Source organism: Adiantum capillus-veneris, chromosome 25 (genome assembly GCF_014529385.1).
Source record: "Adiantum capillus-veneris isolate H3 chromosome 25, ASM1452938v2, whole genome shotgun sequence".
In the NCBI taxonomy this organism is placed as follows: domain Eukaryota; kingdom Viridiplantae; phylum Streptophyta; class Polypodiopsida; order Polypodiales; family Pteridaceae; genus Adiantum; species Adiantum capillus-veneris.
The window spans coordinates 91,861,924-91,881,715 of record NC_140955.1 but is presented as its reverse complement, the minus strand read 5'-3'; the positions used below and the strand labels follow the sequence as shown (position 1 = coordinate 91,881,715).

Genomic DNA, 19,792 nt, shown 5'->3' with positions numbered 1-19,792 from the left:
CCTTCACTTCGCATCAACTGGAAACAACACAAGGCTACTTGACTCTACACTTCTTGAGCATACCTTACAACCAAAGTGTTCCAAGAGATGACATTTTAAACACAAAGGTTATCAAGAACTCTTTGTGCTTTTGTGAAGGATTTACATTTCGCATACATATGGACCAAAGCTTTCATGGGGCAATCCTTAGCAACGTGCCCAAACTGCGAAAGACGAGACATTGAACATATCCATTGTGCTTCTCATCCTCTTCCTCTTCCACTTATAATTTTCCAAACATTGTTGTAGAGCACGCTTGGCAAAACTGCTACCCCGAATAGATGACATCCTAAGCAAGAAGCTCATCCACAAGCTGTACACTTCAATTCGCTTCAACAAGTTGCATACTTGTATGAGGCATCAACGTGAGGACCCTGGTTAATGAACTTATTAATTGATAATCTTGACTTGAAGCACCTATCTGTAGCCACCCACATCGGCGTTGATGGCTACAAGTAGGTTTTAAGAATGCGAGATCCACTCTTGAATTGGTTGATATATACAAGTGGGTTTCATGTGGTTGCTCATGAGTCCCTAACTCTACCTCAAACTATAGGAAGCACTTCAAGCGGGTTTAATTGGTGTCCACGCCAATCATGTGGCTTATCCTACCTACAAGTAGCTTCTATAAACATTGCATCTTACTAGGTTGGAAGAGAGATCGAACAAGAAGAAGAAGAGTCCTTTAACATCACAAGAAAATTCTTAAGAGGCCTTAATGATATATACTATAAAATTTTCAACTCAAGACCTGTATTGAGAGAGAGAGACAGAGAAGAACAACTTCATAGGAGCAATTCCAAAGATCTATTTGATGAGTACTGAGCTCAATACATGTACAAGCCACTTGGTTGAAAATGACTAGCAACAAGTAGCAACCAAGATTAATTCCCATACAAATATATTTCATATTTTAGAAACTCCTATTTAACCATGAGGTTAACCAAGGTCTAATTGTTGATTTTTCTTTGCCCTCTAGGATTCCTCTAGCTTGGAGTCCCCTTTGTTATCAAGGGTAAGAGATTTTCAAATTTCCAACTCTTGCATCATTTTTTCAAGCCACCATCTTCATCATCGCTCCACCAACACTCTTGAACTATTCTAAGACATGGCTCTAGCATCGCTCTTGTTTTTATCTATTCACCGTACATTCATGAACATTAAGCTAATGTAAGGTGGAGTATAGTAGAAGGATTTCATAACCAACATGGGTCTTTCACATTCATCTTGTCTAATGTCATCGTTATACTATGAATTCAGACTTACCAATATTGTAGCTAGTAAACATTGTTGACCCAAATCTGAGATCATTTTGGATAGCCTAGCTACAAGCAATGAAATGGGTGTGGGATATAGGTGGATGTTGGGACCATGGGATGCATACCGTATTGAAGTGAAGAGAATCTTATTTTGGCTACAAAATCGCATGCAAAAAAACACATGTTGGTGCATCTAAATAGACTTTCTGACACTCCATCTGAGCAAAGATCGATTTCTAGGATTGCCTCATTATTCCCCTACTTTGCAAACCCTATGAGTAATGCATTCCATGATGTTGTATCATGTATAGGGTATAGGAAGGCCTACCCTTTGTATACAATCAAAGGGAATCACAGCATTGGGCGTTCCCTTCACATATGATATTGGGCATATCTTGCGAGGCTGTTTTTAGATTCCCAATTAACCCTCAGGCTGGGTCTATACCTGCTCCAAGCCTTCCAGAGCGTTTTGAGGAGATCCGATCCTTGTGTTGATACCTTGATAGGGCCAAAGAAAAGAGTAAACCATGGGATATTGGAAACCAGGTGTCGGAACATCCATAGACAGACTACAAATTAAGCATTGCCAAAGCGTACAGAGAACTGAGATTTTTACACCATTGTAAAGCGGCATGCATACAAGAGTTTGCATCATCTCGCCCTCTTTATCGTTGCTATCATGCCGTTGACATGGACGGGATGGCTGAGGTTGGTTAGTAGTATTGCCTTGAATGATGTTTTCTTCTATGTTTTTAATGATGGCATGCATGTCAAAGAACACATCTAGCATTTGCTCCACTCTACTTCTTGAAATTCCACATCAGGTATTGGTTGGGAGGACTCAGTCAATGGCTGTTTGTTTGAAAATCATCTTTTGTGGGATGAAGTTTGAGCAATATCTACTTGTGGAGTTTGATCTATTGTCTCTGGACCATGAGATCGATAATGTAGGTTTTGTAGTTGCTCTATCAGAAAGAGACCGTGATTGCGTATGTTCTCGTCACAAATTGTTTGCTTTTGAAAGGTCTCATGCTTACAATGTGCAAAAGGACACGCCATCCTAATATCCATACTTTATCTACCAATGATGCAACAAATAATTAAAACACTCTTGTTATAACTAGCACTACTAAATACATGACAATACATGACAACACTACAATACATCGCGCATATATCGATGTAGATATCGATGAGACAAAGTTAGTTTTAAAACTAAAAGCACTGAAATAGGCATCAAAAAAGATGCCGATCTCGCATCGTGGGTATATTTGGTGTCGGAATAACCTATAAAATACACGTCGAAGCAAGCGTCCATATATGCACCGGTAATTCTATAGGATATTCCGATGCTTCTTTCGAAGTGTGTATCGACACCTGTACCGTATTCTATACCGACGACCTATAATGGAGGTGTTATCAAGGGTAAAAGATTTTCAAAGTTCCAACTCTTGCATCATTTTTTCAAACCACCATCTTCATCATCGCTCCACCTACACTCTTGAACTATGGGATGCATACCGTACTGAAGTGAAGAGAATCTTATTTTGGCTACAAAATCGCATGCAAAACACATGTTGGTGCATCTAAATAGCCTTCCTGGCACTCCATCTGAGCAAAGCTTTCTAGGATTGCCTCATTATGCCCCTACTTTTCAAACCCTACAAGTAATGCATTCCATGATGTTGTATCATGTATAGGGTATAGGAAGGCCTACCCTTTGTATACAATTAAAGGGAATCACAGCATTGGGCGTTCCCTTCACATATGATATTGGGCATATCTTGCGAGGCTGTATTTAGATTCCCAATTACCCCTCAGGCTGGGTCTATACCTGTTCCAAGCCTTCCAGAGCGTTTTGAGGAGATCCGATCCTTTTGTTGATACCTCGATAGGGCCAAAGAAAAGAGTAAACCATGGGATATTGGAAACTCCTTGGACTCCTATCAGTTGGAACTTGTCCAGGTGTCGGAACAACAGAGAGGCGTTATTGTGCACAAGCGAGTGGTGAGGAAGCTTAAACATGATGAAAGTAGTTTTGATGATGCTTAAAAGTAGTTGTGATGATGAGACGACAGAGGGAGCGGCGGCGCTGCTATTCTCTTCACGCTAGTGTTCGAAAAAAATGTGTCTCAACTTAATATCGTGTCGTTTTCAATTTTAAAGATGTCGGTTGAGGGTAAGGGGAAAATAGAGAAAAATAGTGTAAAAACTTGAAAAAAAAACCTAATTTCCTTAAATTTCCTCTTGACAAAATTAAGAAAAAGAATTTTGTATGTTTGGAAAAATGATTTTTCTCGAGCACTGCTTCACACCATCGCTAGAGCTAGGGCTACCTAGGGGAAAAGTTCAGAGCTTAAGTCACATGTCATTGTCTCACACATGGCAGGATCAAACCTTTTACTCTTCCCAAATGAAACTCTTAGGGTAAAGGGGACCTGATCACTGATCTTCCCTGACTCACCATGGGCCAAGGGGTAAGATTGCGATGCAAGCATTGATCTTCCCCGTTATGCAAATTGGTGGTGCTCTGCACACTACAAGAGGCTCTTCATATTAGCGACGCTCACACAGCGACGCTCAAAAAAAAAATTCCCGGCGTCGCTATAAGCGTCGCTATGAGCGTCGCAAGTTTACAAAGAAATTTGCGACGCTCATAGCGACGCTTATAGCGACGCTCATAGCGACGCCAGCTGGGGTAAAAAAAATAACCGAGCGCGCCCAAAAACTCAGATCTCATATCTGAGTTTTTCGGCGCCCTCAAGCAAAGAGTAGGTAACGCTCTCCCTCACTCTCTCTCTCTCTCTCTCTCTCTCTCTCTCTCTCTTTTTCTTTTACACACACACACACACACACACACACACACACACACGAGGAGAGGAAGGAGAGCCAGGTATGCTCCTTCCCTCTCCTCATTCTCATGTTCCCTTCCCCTCTTTCTCTCTCCCTCTCTCTCTCTCTCTCACACACACATACACACACACACACATAGTGTTTTTGAGAGAGAGAGAGAGAGAGAGAGAGAGAGAGAGAGAGAGAGCGAGAGAGAGTGCAAAAACGCACACACATACATAAACAAAGAATGCACACACACATTGAGAGAGAAAAAGAGAGAGAGAGCATGCATAAACAAAAAACGCACGCATTGAGAGAGGAAAAGAGAGAGAGAACATGCATAAACAAAAAACGCACACATTGAGAGAGGAAAAGAGAAAGAAAACATGCATACGATCCAAAAAAACGCACACACATTGAGAGAGAAAGAAAGAGAAACTAAGGGAGCGTCGTAGGAAACTAATTAAAATTAAAAGACCTAAAGATCTAGCCGACGAGGAGTTGAACTGAAGACCTATTATTCAAGAGAGAAATGGCATAATCAATCTATCATACTTGGCATGGGTGATAGAAAGGCTATACCATTTATCTCTTTTTATTGGCACACACATCCACACACGCGCACACACACAGGAAGAAGAGAGTTATAACGTCGTAGGAAACTATCTTAAAAGACGTTAAAGATTAGGTTATATGTAGACTTACATTAAATTAAATTTAGGTTTATTTTTAACTAGATTTACGTTTATTTAAGCTAGATTTAGATTTACGTTATATTAGATTAGATTTAGGTCTCCATAGACTATGATGCCTGCATGAAGCGGGTGAAGAAAGCCCTCAATGGAATATAGGGTATTGCTGCCTTCACTCATGGTGGGCTCCGTCGATCCAAAAGTACTGGTGAAATGTCTTCAGAAGATAGGGAAGAAGGTGGATCTTCAGGGCGGCAAGAGTCACTACATCCCCGACACAATGACCATCTAGACAACCTCTAGTCATTAGACTTACGTTAAATTAGATTTAGCTTTATTTTTAGTTAGATTTACGTTTATTTAGATTTACGCTTATTTACGTTAGATCGAGTCCACGCAAGAATTACTTACGGTTTAGGGTTTAGAGTTAGACGAACAGTGAAAAGATCTACTGTGAAAAGATGTTAAGATGAAGTGAAGTGCTACAGCTAGAGAAGAGGCAAAGGGGTTTTGTCCACTACATGCAGTATCATGTAGACGTGGGTGTGTAGATTTCTTGTACCCACAAATATAGGTATTGACCAATAAAGACGAGATTATAACCCGGTGGTTCTGATCTCCGTGCACCTCTAGACCGAGGTGTGCGTGGATTGGACATGACTAGAGAATGTGAGGTAAAGAGAGAGAGAGAGAGAGAGAGAGAGAGAGATAAGACGAAGAATGCCAATAGAATATTAAATTTGTTGTCCAGGTTATAAGTTTTTTATCCTCATTATGAGTAGCGACGAGGATGTGGGACCGTCCAACCGAAACACCTATCTCTCAACGAGGGTCTTATGTCCTTGTAATCAATGCAAGCATGCTGTGCGACGGACAAGACGTGTTTCTTTGCAGCACGTTCGCGAATTTGGCGAGTTCGATCCATCTATTATAGATCGAGTTGTTGCCAATTATAACTCGTCGGACTCTGACGCTGGCCAACAAGCAGCAATCTTGCAACCCAATAGACGTATTCGCAGGCGCTTTGGTCAAGCAGCATATGTGAGGCCACAAGATGTAGCCTCTGACAGCTCGGGGGATGATCATGCAGAGCACATTCCCAACGAGGCAATGTTTGAGCCCGAGATTGATGAAATGATCGAGACGATCATGGATTCAGAAAGGCTTATCTATGATGATATGAAAAGTGAAGCCGATACATCATTGTATAATGGAGCACGTATGTCTAGATTGAAAGCACTCCTGGTTCTTCTCAACATGCAGGCAAAGTTTGGATGGAGTGACACTAGCGTCACAGCGCTTTTCAGGTGATCTATTACAATTAGTTTACTTTAATAGAACTCTAAATGTATAATGATCTGATAGATTTTTACATGACTGTATCATATTTTTATGTTGTGTAGATTGCTGAAAGAGCACATTCTACCAGCTGACAATGTGATGCCAGATTCCCGAGATGAAGCAAGAAAGATTTTGCGAAACTTGGGGATGGATTACAATTCTATCCACGCTTGTCCTAATGACTGCATTCTTTTCAGAGGGGAATACACAGACATGGAGAAGTGTCCGAAATGTGATTCCGAAAGATATCGAGTAGATCTCCACGGGACAAAAATTCCACAAAAGGTTTTGCGACATTTTCCTTTGCTTCCTCGCATCAAGCATTTCTTCGAATGTAAGTCCATGGCCGCCCTAGCATCATGGCATGAGGAGAATAAATCTTTGGATGGTGTGCTACGAATTCCTGCAGATTGCGCAGCCTGGAAACATATAGATGGAACATGGTCGGATTTTGCGAGGGAAGCTCGAAATTTGCGCTTAGGCCTGGCTATGGATGGCGTAAATCCATTTGGTCAAAGATCAACATCTTACAGTGTATGGCCCGTTGTCATCGTCAACTACAACATTCCCCCGTGGTTGACTACGAAGAAGGGGCACCTATGGCTAAGCTTGATTGTGCCAGGGCGATATAAAGTGGGGAATATGGATGTGTATCTTCGTCCACTATTGGAAGAGCTACAACAATTGTGGATTGGCATAGAGGTGGTGGATATGAGCCGACACACAGGACGACGGAATGCTTTGATCAGAGGTATTCTAATGTGGACCATGCATGACTATCCCGGGCTAACAGAATGCTCAGGTGATCTATTGACACTCCTCTCTCAGACACTGTAAATCTTGTTTTTCCCCATAGTTGATCTATTATCATGTGTATACATGTAGGGCTTCAAACAAGCGGATACAAAGCATGTGTCACATGTGGACCTAGACTGAATGCACGTAGGGCACCCTCACTGAAGAAGCAAATCTACGAAGGTCATCAAGCGTATCTTCCGGAGAATCATGTGTTACGCGACGGCTTTTTGGGAAGAGAGCCACCAAGGATGTCTGCACAAGCATGGTTAGAGCAGAAGGAGATGTGCGATGACGGATTGCCTCCAGGGATGAAGAGACTATCTCTATGGTACGAGTTACCATACTGGCCCCGACTCGTGATCAATCACTTGCTCGATCCAATGCACATATTCAAGAATGTGGGTAATCTACTATGGGACCATTTGACCGGCAAGAAAGATACTTTGGGAGCCAGAGTTGACCTTAGAAATGTGGATCGTATGGAGCAATATTGGCCGCAAACAGCGTCTGATGGATCGATAAAACTTCCTAAAGCACCATGGATTTTCACAGGAGCCCAAGAACGCAAAGTAAAAGAGGCCATTCGATCTTTGCGGACCCCCACTGGCGTAATGCACTCGCTCCGAACGTGTTTTACTAAAGAAGGAAAGCTTACCGGTTTGAAGTCACACGATTGGCATAAAATGTGTCAGGTACGTTCATAGTGGACTTTAATATCATTGCATAAAATGTGGACTTTAATATCATTGCTGCACATACTTTACAGTTTATTTTACCGGTTGCCATTGAGGGATGTTTGTCTCTCGACATCCGTAACACAATCTACAAACTTGCAAAGCTGGTGCAATGGATCTCACAAAAGGAGATCGACGTAGACTCCATACCATTCGCCAAACTAAATGCTGCGGAGCTTGTGTGCATGTTTGAGAAACATTTTCCTACTACAATACTAACCATTCAGGTGCATCTTCTTATTCACATAGTTGATGAGGTGGAAATAGCTGGCACAGTTCATTCCAGATGGATGTTCTTCTTAGAGCGTTTCATGAAAACGCTTAAGGGATATGTGCGTCAAAAGGCACGTCCGGAGGGTAGCATGGCAGAAGGTTGGTTGGTATCAGAGTCCCTAGTGTACATTGGAGAGTGGCTAGACGGATTTGATAAATCCCGGGACACGCTATGGCGAACCATAGATGATGAGCGCATATCTGGGATTGTCATGTGCAATCTCGGTGTTGAGAAGAAGATGACGGAAGATCTAGAGGCTAAAATCAACCGATTTTGCATGCTTCACAATCCAGTGATGCAAAAGTGGATTTCACAATATGAGGATGCAAAGCAAGAGCGACAAAGGGCACGAATCGAGTGGAGACGGGGAAGACGACCACCAATGCACTATCCAGCGGTTCTGGAGAGCCTACCAACCTTCATGAGCTTAAGATGGTTGCACAACCAATTGAAAAGCGCACAACAATGCGGTGACGAAGTGACTGAAGAAGAGTGGGAGTACTCTCGGGGTTGCGCGACCAAGGTAAGTTTGCAATGTACGACTAGCAAGTGACTTTATTTATAAACGTTTGAACGGCCACTCATAATCTTTGTTCGTTGTAGTATAAGTCATACACAGCAGCATGGTGTAAAGGTCGACATTTTAGGGTGGAACGAATCGACAAAAAGCATTTTACTCAAGATTGTGGAATCATGGCAAAATTTGAACAGTCTAGTCGACGACGTTCCTCTGATGCAGATCCCGTGGTGGCGGAACTCACTTACTTCGGCACGCTGCAAGAGATTTTGAGGATCGATTACAGAGGATTTTTTGTCGACTTGTTCGACGTGCAATGGTTCAAGATAATCATGGAGGGTCGAAACTCTACTGTGCGTAGAGGAGAGTCTGGTTTTCTTGAGGTGGATTCTACTAAGAAATGGACTGACCTAAGAGACACTTTCGTACTACCCGAGCATTGTGAACAAGTAAGTATATAAATAGTTAACATCCCCCTTTTACAAGTTATGTGCTTGAAAGCTCTCATGTAAGTTATGTGGCTCTGGCAGGTAGTATTTCATCCTACAAAGTCTACATCAAACTGGTGGTACGTCATAGAGGTAGCCCCTCGTAGTGCAAGGACGTATGAAGGCTACCATGTGCCAATCACAACGACATCAATGGAGGAGATCAGAGAAGATGCTCAATCAGAAGCCGCTGCGGTGGTGCCAGACGAGCATCAAGATGCTACTACTCTATATGGGGTGCATGCAGAGGAGCTACAAAATGAAACAGAGGATATGTGTTTAAACGGAGAGCTCTATATAGATATAGGAAGTTATGCTGAGTTATGCGAGGATGAGAGAGAGATCTCTTAAAGCCATAAATATTGTATTTGAACAATTTTGCTCCGTGCTGTAAAAGCTCTAGCTCTCTAAGTAGCTTCCATGGTGTGTAACGCTCTTTTCTACTCGCGCTCACATCTTTTGATTGAAAATTCTGAGTTTTCGACTTGCCTCTTCTATCACTCGATTCATTGCGTCATTGTATTTATATGCGTCATTATGTCATTGTATTTAATGGTCTTTGCGTCATTGTCTACTCTATTCATTCAATATTAAGTTTAAATATTCGTGTGTTTAATGCAGGTATGGATGATGAGGAGTTTCTTTCTTCTTTGTCACCGCAGCAGAGACAGTGGTACGTGGAGCGTCATCGCTCTGGCGCATCATCGCGCGTTCCTACACCATCCGCATCTCCCTCTCTTTCGGAGCATTCGGCGCGCTCCGAAGCTTCGGCGTCGACGAGACGAGCGTCACACTCGTCTAGACACCGGCGCTCTAGTGGTGGCGGTGGCGGTTGTTGTGGGGATTCCGCCATCGATGCCTCCACACCGCCTCGTGTTCGACGAGGCTCTTTACCCTCCCCTTCTTTGCCCGCCCCCACACCAGCCACAGCATCGCCGTCTACGCCAGGTTTTGCACGGCTGACTGTTCCTAGAAGCTACACACCTCTACCTACTCCGCCAGGAGCCACCCCACTCGACACTCCTCGCTTCGGCGCCCAGACGCCGATGGAGACACCTGGCGTCCGTACCCCCATCGACACGCCGCTAGAGACCCCTGCCGGGACACCCAGGTTCACGCGTCACCGGCCAGAGGGCTTGCCTTACTCCGTCGACATCAGCGGCGGCATCATCATGGATGATGACGGCAAGAAGGTGATCTCGCGCATGCGTGGTCTTTGCTCTCAGCTGTTTAGACACTATATACTAAACAAATGGAGTGAAGTATCAAGTGATTTAAAAAACAGAGTCATCAGCATACTTCATGATGAGTTTCCCGTTCCAACACGGGATCAGCGCTTCAATGAAGACCTGATGAAGATTCGAATGCGCGAATACTGCAAACACAAGCGTTCCGAAGTGCAAAAAGCAATCAAGAATGGGTGGAATAGGCCAGATTGGCTGGCCAAAGAAGATTGGAAGAATGCGAAGAAAGCAGCGCGCGAGAATCCCGACAAGTGGAAGCAACAAAAGGATGCAGCCAGAGCGCGAGTAGAGGCAGGGAGCTCGCACCACTCGGGGAGCGGTGGATGGGCATCATTTGAGGCCGATTTTGTAAGTCTTTTCACATTGCTCTTTATGCATGTTCGATAGTTTAGGGTTTATGAGTTTTTTAGTTCTAACATAATGAAATCTTTGTATGTTTTGACAGTGGTCGATGACAGGACGTGATCCCACACCGTACGAGCGCGAGTACGCAGGCAGGAAGGGCTTAAACGCCCTGATGGACATTCTCAGTTCTCGCGGCGGCATGGTTAGTATCAGGGTTTACTCTTTTTTATTTTTTGTATTGTTTTATAAATGTCGTTATATGTTTATATTTACTGAAAACTGTCTTATTGTCTTTTTTTGCAGAATCCGACAGATACGCCGCTTGGACGCGATGAGACGTCTGATTAGACGACGTCAGTTTAGCCGTAGCTAGATAGCATTAGTTTAGGGTTTCTCATAGCTTATGTATCATGAGACGGATTTTATACGTCTTTTTGAACCATGTATATTATTACATTTGTCACCGCAATTCCTTTTGCCAATCAATTCTTTATGCCTATGATGTTGTACAATTGTCATTATTACATTTGCCAATCAATTCAGTTTGTCTATGATGTGTACAATTGTCAATTTTGCAAACAATGCGTCTTGTGGGTGACTATTTTGGGTCTATTATTTACCTTTGCACTTTTTTTAAAAAGTGAATCAAGTACAATATGGTTGATGGGTGGCAGGGCATTCAATGCCCTGCCACCAAAAAAATATTCTCTCAGGCGTCGCTATAAGCGTTGCTATTTATGGCTCTGTAGCGTCGCTATATGCGTCGCTATACTCTTCTGTGAGAGCGTCGCTATAGGCGTCGCTATAGCCGTCGCTATGAGCGTCGCTATATAGCGACGCCTATTGCGACGCAGATAGCGACGCTCTCGTAGCGACGCTTTTAGCGACGGTTATAGCGACGCCGGGGGTTATAAAAACCCAGTGTATTTCCGTCGCTAAGAGCGTCACAAGAGCACACAACCTCTTGTAGTGGCACAATTGGTCTTTGATGACCTAGGCCGCAATAGCAAACTCTGAGCAGAGCAAGGACAAGCAGCAGGGTAAACAATGCCCTGCAGGTGTGATGACTGCTATGGCCGCAATAGAAAACTCTGAGGAGTGCAAGGATAAGCAGAATGGCAAATGATTCCTTGCATGTGTCCACACTTTGACCATTATGGCCAACGGGATTCTCACTTCAGTAGGTTATGGCAGACTCAATTAAATGGCGGCCATGTTGCCCTTGCAACTCATGGCGGATTCAGATAAAATGGGGGCCATGGTGCCCTTGCAGCTCATGGAGGCTCTAAAAGAGGGGGCAAACTATGGCGGGCGTCAAACCTGCTCGACAGATTAGTGCAACCAGCAGGCGTAGGGGGCTATTGGATCTCCTCTCACTCCCTTTTTTTTTACAAAGAAATTATTGATTGCAAAAATTACCCCATCTATCCTCACCACAACCTCATCATCTCACCTGGCATGTGCAATGACACATGGCAATGCTAGCCAATACCTTGAATTTTTTTTAAATGCTGGTTTTGACCCTTAAATATCCCTCTCTCAGTGTTCGGGAAAAATGTGTCTCAGCTTAATATCGTGCCGTTTTCAATTTCAAAAATACTGGTTGAAGGCAAGGGGAAAAGGAGAAATTCTGCCCCAAAATAGTGAAAAATAGTATAAAAACCTAAAAAAGTTACCTAATTTTCTAAAATTTCCTGTTGGAAAATTCAAGGAGAGGACTTTTGTATGTTTGAAAAAAATAATTTTCCCGAACACTGCCCTCTCTGTGTGACTGCTCGAGTTGTGCCCCAACTGTGTGCACAACGAGCTCACTACTCTGCACTCCATGCAAAGCATCCTACAACCCACAAGCAAAAGAGACTCGCCTGCTCTCTCGCTCTCTACCTGGCTGCGTGATCACAGAGACAACACCGTCACTCCCGTGATCCACATGCAATGGGTAACCTGTACCACTCCTGGCACCTCTCGCAATCACTAGCGAACCCAAATGCATCACAAAATCTTGCTCTCGTAGCGAAATCTGACATCCACTATCCCGTAACTGTCTGACTGAGATCAAATCCCGTCTCAGATCTGGCACATAACGCACATGACGCAGGGTAAATCTCATACCACTAGGCAAGGACAAACATACGTCTCCTGCACCCTACAATGTCATACAAAAAACCATCAGCCATGTGCACACAATCAAGTCTCCCACCAGAAAACGTGCTAAACCACTCACGATGCGACATGACATGGAAAGTAGCATCTGAATCTAGTAACCAATGTGAAGACAATGTGAAATCCGATATGCAATTAGTAGACATAAGATCGTCTGAAGACAAGCTAGATGTAAATGTGACATCGCCATCACAAGCATACTCAGTAACCACCGTACTGATCTCACTAGCATCTGTCATGCCCAAATCTGCATCACACATCTGTCGCCTCCGTTGTCTCAAATGCCTGAAACATCGACGCCTAATATGCCCTCTATGTCCACAATGCCAACATGTCAAATCTCTATGCCGTCGAGACTTGCGTGTGGGATCAATCTCTCCCATGGACATAGAAGTGGGACTAGACTTCCCTATAGACATGGATGTCGCATACATAGCATGTAAACTCTGACATAAAGCATGAGTTGTAGTCTCCCTCGAGACCTGCCAGTAAACAGACTCAACCAGATGCAAACGAATCGTAGACATGGCTAGCTCATCAAGATCCTGCCAATCATCATCACGCATAGAATTGGCCCACTTTTGGCCCCTTTACCCTAACAGTTTGAAACCTGCATCCCTCTGCCTGCCCGCATCTCCACTTCTAAAACCCAATGCAATGTGCGCAGGCGGTCGACTTGCAACCTGTAGCCCGCGTCAGCTCCAGTTCACTATCGCATGTCTCATGTATCCCCAGCAAGCAGTACGCGCCCACTATCGACTTGCGTGCCCACGTCGCTCCAGTTCACTGTCGCGCGTCAGTTGTATCCCCAGCAAGTAGTATGCGCCCACTATATATCGCCCACGTATTTGAATCCCAAGCAAGCATTGCGCGCAGGTATGTTTGCAAATTTGCTCCAGTGTTCACGAATTAGGATCGCCCTCGCCCTAGTTGATCGACAGTCTTTTGTAGGCAACTACTAGCCCATCGCCTACAATGCGTCTAACTAGAGGAGACCAAGTACAGACAAGAGCAGTTTGCCATTGATCTAGCCTGAGAGGAGGAGATTTTGTGCAAATTCAGGAGGGCTTCGATTTCTTGAGCCACTACTTGCAAGCTCATGTCAGAATTCATTTCCTCAAGCCTTTTTTCATATTGTATATTGAGATGTTTTAGGGACAGTTATTTAACTTGTTTACTTTTTGCATGTGATTTTAGGTTTCGCACTTCTGTATATTTCGCACTTCTGGATGCCGTTCATGCACCTCTATACAAGCATTGCTGTGTAAAAATAAATAGTGGTGATGCAAACTAGACCTATGAAAAAGATGGACCACCTTGCCTTCCGTATTGTATGGGGACATGTCAACATTATGTCAATCCTGCCATAATATTGATTGTGGCTGTAATTAGTGTTAAAAATTATGCCAGATAAATTTATAATTGATGTGCCAAATAATCTACTTAACCGAGTAAAACACTGACGCAGTTGAAGGATGTTTGTGAGAAGGTTGAAGGCGTGTCTGATTTGCATCGGTCTTTTTGCTTCTTTTATGTCTGTTGTCATGTTTTAGTAGGCAACATACCTAGCTAGGTATATGATGCATCATTGTGATTGACTTGCAATGTTCTAGAAACGCATGAATTTTGATTGAAAAGAGAGGAATTCTTCCATAAAAGGCTTTATAATGTTTTCATTAGGTTATACTACATGTGATAAACATGATGCTTGAAAGTAGTTGTGATGATGGATTTGCCAGTGCACACTTGTACATGGACCGATATGCTTCATCTCCTCAATCATTTCCACCGAGTGCTAGCGTATTGAGTGATGAGGAATTGGATTGGTACATACTAGATTGTGTGTTACGCATCCAATCATTATGTGCCGAGGCCCGCACATTGTGAAATTTCAAGATGATCTCTTGAAGATTCTATTTGGGGGATTGGATGTGAGTGCTCAAAAGAAAGAGCTTATGACACCTCAAGTGCGGTCTCTTGCATCCCTCCTAGCTTTCAAGCCAAGCAATTTGGAATGGACAATTGGGGGGTAAGAGCATTCCTTGCAACTTCTCTCAGCTATTGAAAATGTACAAAGAGATGGGCATGGTGACCCCTCAAGAATGGAAGCTTTGTGTCGGCACCGAGGATATGTCCCATGATCCTCAAGTTTTTGCACCTAGTCCTGAGGATGCATATGAGGGTGCAATTCTCAAGTGTGACTGTAGCATCGAAGACAATCCATCTTCTTTAGTACGTGACTGTAAAGAATGTTCCGAACGATGTCCACACTGTCAGAAGCCCAGAAAAGATATGATTTCTTTTCAATACATCTCTTTCATGGAACAACTTCGGCTCATATGTGCTAGTAAGACGTTTTGCCATGACTTTTTGGCCAGGTGGAGGGAAAGAGCACAATGGCTGGATAAGAAAGCTTCTGACTATCCTTCACATATCAACGAGTTTTGGGATGGAAAGAAGAAAAGATTCAATCAGTACTTTTGGAATCCTAACAAATGTTGGGAGGCACCATTAATATGTAAAAACGAATTATGCATGCAAGCATACAGGACCTTTCCCAAGGAGTCAAGGAGTTATGAGTTCATATGGAGTGAGCCAAATGAAGAGTATCAATTTACATGCTCAAAATGTTTTCAAGACATTTGTGCTAAGAGAAATATGATTAGGTAATGGTCCTTTATGTATGGTTCATCTTCACTCTGTGCTCTATGCCTTTTTCTTATCATTGTCAAGTTACGTTTTTCTTTCTTTCTTTGTAAAGGGGGATCCTTGGAATTTTGCTCTCATGCTACATTGGGATGGCTTCCAAGCCGCTTCTACAACGATGAAAGATAGCGCCGTAGTTGAAATAATGGTGATGAATGGGGGCAAAAGATCAATTTTGGGATCTTTACCCGTGTTGTTTTTACCTCTTATCTCATAGAGACTTGGAGATAAAGCATAACGATATACTTGGTGCATTCTTGCATCCTTTGCTTTTGGATCTTGAAAAATCTTTTGTGGAGGGTTTTGATTTGCATTATGCATATCCTTCTAGTGATATCAGTGACAAACTACAAGGTGGAAGAGTCACATTGAGAAGCCTGCTCAATGAAAACTTGGGCAAGTGAAGGATGGTGGAATGAGTTTTTGTAGGCGAGACAAGGCAAACGCAACACTTGTGGGCGATTGCTATGTTTATGATGCTAACAGATTCCAAGGCACGTATTCGCCAAAGAAGAGGCATGTGGAGAAGATGTGGAGGACTATAAAAAAGTCAAAGAGATGCATGACAAAGAAGAAAAAGGAGGAAACCTTAAGAAAAGGGGGTTTATCGGGGGAGTCTACACTCTGGAGACTCTATCATTTGTATGGTTTTGACATTGCTAAGGACTTAGTATATGATTCCATGCACATCTTGTCTCTTAACTTGTTTCAAAAGTACCTTAGAAAATTGTTGTCAACCGCTTCTACATCAATGAAAGAGGAAATTGATATGGCTATGAAAGAGGTGGAGAGGGCAATGCCCATACTATTTTGAATAGTGAACGATGGCCACGACATCCTTCTCGACACTACAAAATTTTCAAAGCGGAGGATTGCCAAAAGTTTATTCAGTGGTGTTTGCCCCATATTCTAAATGTGGTGAATGGAATCTACGAAGAAGATGTGGTCCTTGGAAATCTTCTGATTGATATCTCACACATGTTTTTTGAGTGTACAAGGCAAAAGGGATGGACCCAAGATGACATAAATGTTTGTCAATCTCTTTTGCTTTCGTGGTGCATCTTATTGGAGGAGTGGGAGGGTCCAAATAGCTCTCCTTTGGAACATGTTGCAGGTATTAGTCCCTTTTTTAGTTATGACAAAATTCATATGATCTCAAATGCATGCATGCATATTTATGTTATTTGTTGTTTTTTTAGGTAATGGTGAAATGCTTGATGACATCTTGAGACATGGGTCGCACGATTGTTTTTGGTGCTTTTCTTTTGAGAGATGTGTTTCGGTCTACTTGGGTATACCCACCAATAACAAGGCAAATGAGATTTCTTATACTAAGTTCTACTGTCGCCATTTGTTTACAAGGATCTGGAAACAAATCCATGTCGAGAAAGATGGGGCACGATGCTTTGAGAGAGATAAGTATTTGTACATTCTTTCTTCGTTTTCCTAGAGGGACATAGAGATCAGGAAGTACCAAGAGATTGTGTTGATTGGCATGAGAAATGTATTCTTTTGGTATCGTCAAAGGACAAAGTCAAAGATGTATGGAATGCATGTTCTAGACTCCTTCCAAGTAGTTGCAAAGGCTTGGTAAATAACAAGGGTCTTATTGTTGGTGGCAAGGAGAAGAAGGTTTTTACTCTTGGTGCATTTGAAAGGGAGTCATTGTTTTCTATCTACAATCTCAATGGCTCAACTTTGCTTACTTTAGAAAATATATATGATATGGGTGTGTTCCACTTCCAGGCCTTTTTGCATGGATGTAAGTATACACAAGGTGACTATGTGGTTTTTGAAGATAAGCTATCTCAAACATGACAACAAGGAGGAGGATTATGTAGAGTCCGTCTGAAGAAAATATTCCTTCATGAACAAGAAGGAGAACTTCAGCTATTTGTGGTCATGGAATCTATGGTTCAAATCATTTACATCATGGATGAGGTGACAGGGATGCCTCTAGTGCGCACAAATGAGAAGTGTAATCTAAACGACAAGGTGCGATCTCTCGCTTGGCTCAAGCATAAATTTTTTTGGTTAAGATCTACTATTAATGGCCTGGAAATAATGTATGAGGTGAGTGGGCATAAGGTTCGAGGGAGATTGGCGCAAAGAGGACAACCAGGTTATGTTCCACCATGGCCTGAGCCTGGGGATCATGTTATTGCATTCTCCGATGACTATCAAATGAAGGGTGCTTTTATTGTGGAAGTTGACGAGCCAAGGAGAAAGGCCCTTCTTTTTTGGTTGGATGATGTAGAATCTGAATTTTTTTGGCTGGATTGGAGATCTATAGTTACTATAATTCCAAGCTCCACAGAGGTTATTCTCCACCTTGACAATATATTCACCTTTTTCTTATTTATTACTCTTATGTCAAGATTCTAACCTTACTCGTTTCTTCTTTCAGGGTAGAGCGGATGAGGGCACGTCTTCGCAGCATACTTGTCATGAGGTAGTTATTCGCAAAGCCTTTGTTGAAACTTTCAATATGATTTTGATATGTCCAAGCTTTAAAATTTGTGAGGGGTGAATCCTAATCTCTGCTATGAAAAGGGATTGCTAACTAAGGTTTTTGATAGCGAGCTCCATCTGAAGCTGGATGCGGAGAGCTCATGATGGACGGACCAGTTCACTAGTAAACCTCCTTGTCTTTATGTGTTTTTTGCTTAAGATGTTTGAAACTTGCGTTGGTCTCTCTCTCTCTCTCTCTCAAAGACACATAGATATATCTATATATACCCATCTATATGATACAAATGCATGTATGCATGTATGTATGTATATACATGGATACATACAACACATACATGTATGTATTATATACACATGTATTATGTATATATGGATGTACATACATGGATACATATAGATATAAATGTATGTATGCATGCATGTATGTATGTATGTACACGTCCACAAACACACGTACAAGTACATATTGTGTGCAAACACACACACATGTATGTGATGTATCTATGATGGATATTATGTCTGTTACCATGGAAAATACTTGACGGGCGTTAATTTCTTGCAATCTTAAATCGAATTTGATTGTGATTTTGTTGTTTAGCAGGGGCCCGTTGGTGTGTGGTAGAGCTGTTTTTTTCAGGTTGTTATGCAATGCCTTGTGTTCTGTTCTTATTTTGGCACCATTTATTGTATGGTCAAGTGCAATGCCCTTGTTGGAGCATACTCTTTGCTTCTTTCTTGCAAGTTGCTAGGGTATGGAAACTACGAGCTATGCTTCATCTTTGTTAACTTTCAAATTGAAACCATAATACCTCCTTTTTTTGTGAGGACTTGAAGAATCGTTCTTTGGATAGTCTATGTTGAGTTGATTGTTGTAATGGTTTTGATAGATATACCGTGACAACTCCTCTTCGATAAAGACAAACTTGTTGTAGACACTTTTGTTTTGAACAACACGTCTTGCTAGTATTTTAAATCTGATTATAGTAGTGGCTTGCTGTTAACAGTTTTTATCTGAATAGCACCTCTTGTAGGCTGTAAAATTCTGATCATAGTTGCAATGTTGGTTTACGTTTAATAATAAGTGCAAGCAGGGGTTTGTGTTGTTGCAGTTGTTTGTTTCTGGGTGAGTTTTTGTTGCAACCAAAGTGCAGCCAATGTAAGGCTTTTGCTTGTTGTGGGTTCAATTATTCGATAATTGTTGGTTACATTCGATGTTGAAGTTGGTGCAAGCAAGGGTGTGTTCCGTTTGTTGCAGTTGTTTGTTTTTGGTCAGTCTTTCTTGCAGCCAAAGTGCAGTTTGTGCTTGCTGATTGCTTCAGTCGGTCTTCTTTTGGTAGTCTCTCTTGCAGCCAAGATGTAGCCAATTTAAGGCTATTGGTTATTGATTGCTTCAGTTATTTGATGTCATCACTAGGAGTGCTTGGACAGGAACTTTAGTATGGTTGTGGAAAAGGTACTCTGAGAAGTTTGGAAGGAGGTGCCAAGGGAAGGCCTTGTTGTGGCTGTTGCCTCTTGTTTGTTACCTTTGAAGGCCTATTGGCTCTTGTCTTACAATCACCTTTAAAGGTATGTTTCCTTGTTTTATTTACTTAATTTCCTTGTTGTTTCTTGGAGCCCGTTGTTTGCTAGACAAGGATATGACAAGGAAGCTTGGAATATTTCGAGGTATATGCAATGGAGAGTCTCCTCTAGGCTAAGTCTGTTGGAATGCATGTATGGTATGTAGAAGTTTTGAATCAGTTTTTTTGGGTGTGGTAGAGCTCTAATTTCTTGTATATATTGACAACGGTGATGTTTGTGGATGGTTGGAAGGGATTTGACAATTGCATGTGTTAACTATTCTTGCCTTGTCCGGAGTGTACTATGCAAGTGAAGCACTAGTATT

General features: G+C 42.3%; 2 protein-coding genes across 2 annotated transcripts; both read left to right on the top strand.

Annotated features, from left to right (window-relative positions):
• The first annotated feature begins 3,763 nt into the window (after positions 1-3,763).
• On the top strand, positions 3,764-16,885 carry LOC147425287 (uncharacterized). The gene is made up of 9 exons (XM_086500041.1): positions 3,764-3,775; positions 11,564-11,624; positions 13,465-13,493; positions 13,542-13,588; positions 13,678-13,708; positions 13,792-13,831; positions 13,945-13,993; positions 16,434-16,549; positions 16,635-16,885. Exons 1-9 carry the CDS (start codon positions 3,764-3,766, stop codon positions 16,883-16,885), a joined length of 636 nt encoding a protein of 211 aa, XP_086356167.1.
• Positions 16,886-17,385: 500 nt separating this feature from the next.
• LOC147425286 (uncharacterized) lies at positions 17,386-18,839 on the top strand. The gene is made up of 7 exons (XM_086500708.1): positions 17,386-17,557; positions 17,729-17,754; positions 17,843-17,887; positions 17,989-18,003; positions 18,064-18,070; positions 18,509-18,657; positions 18,795-18,839. The coding sequence occupies exons 1-7, from the start codon at positions 17,386-17,388 to the stop codon at positions 18,837-18,839; spliced, it is 459 nt and encodes a 152-aa protein (XP_086356834.1).
• The last annotated feature ends 953 nt before the right edge of the window (positions 18,840-19,792 follow it).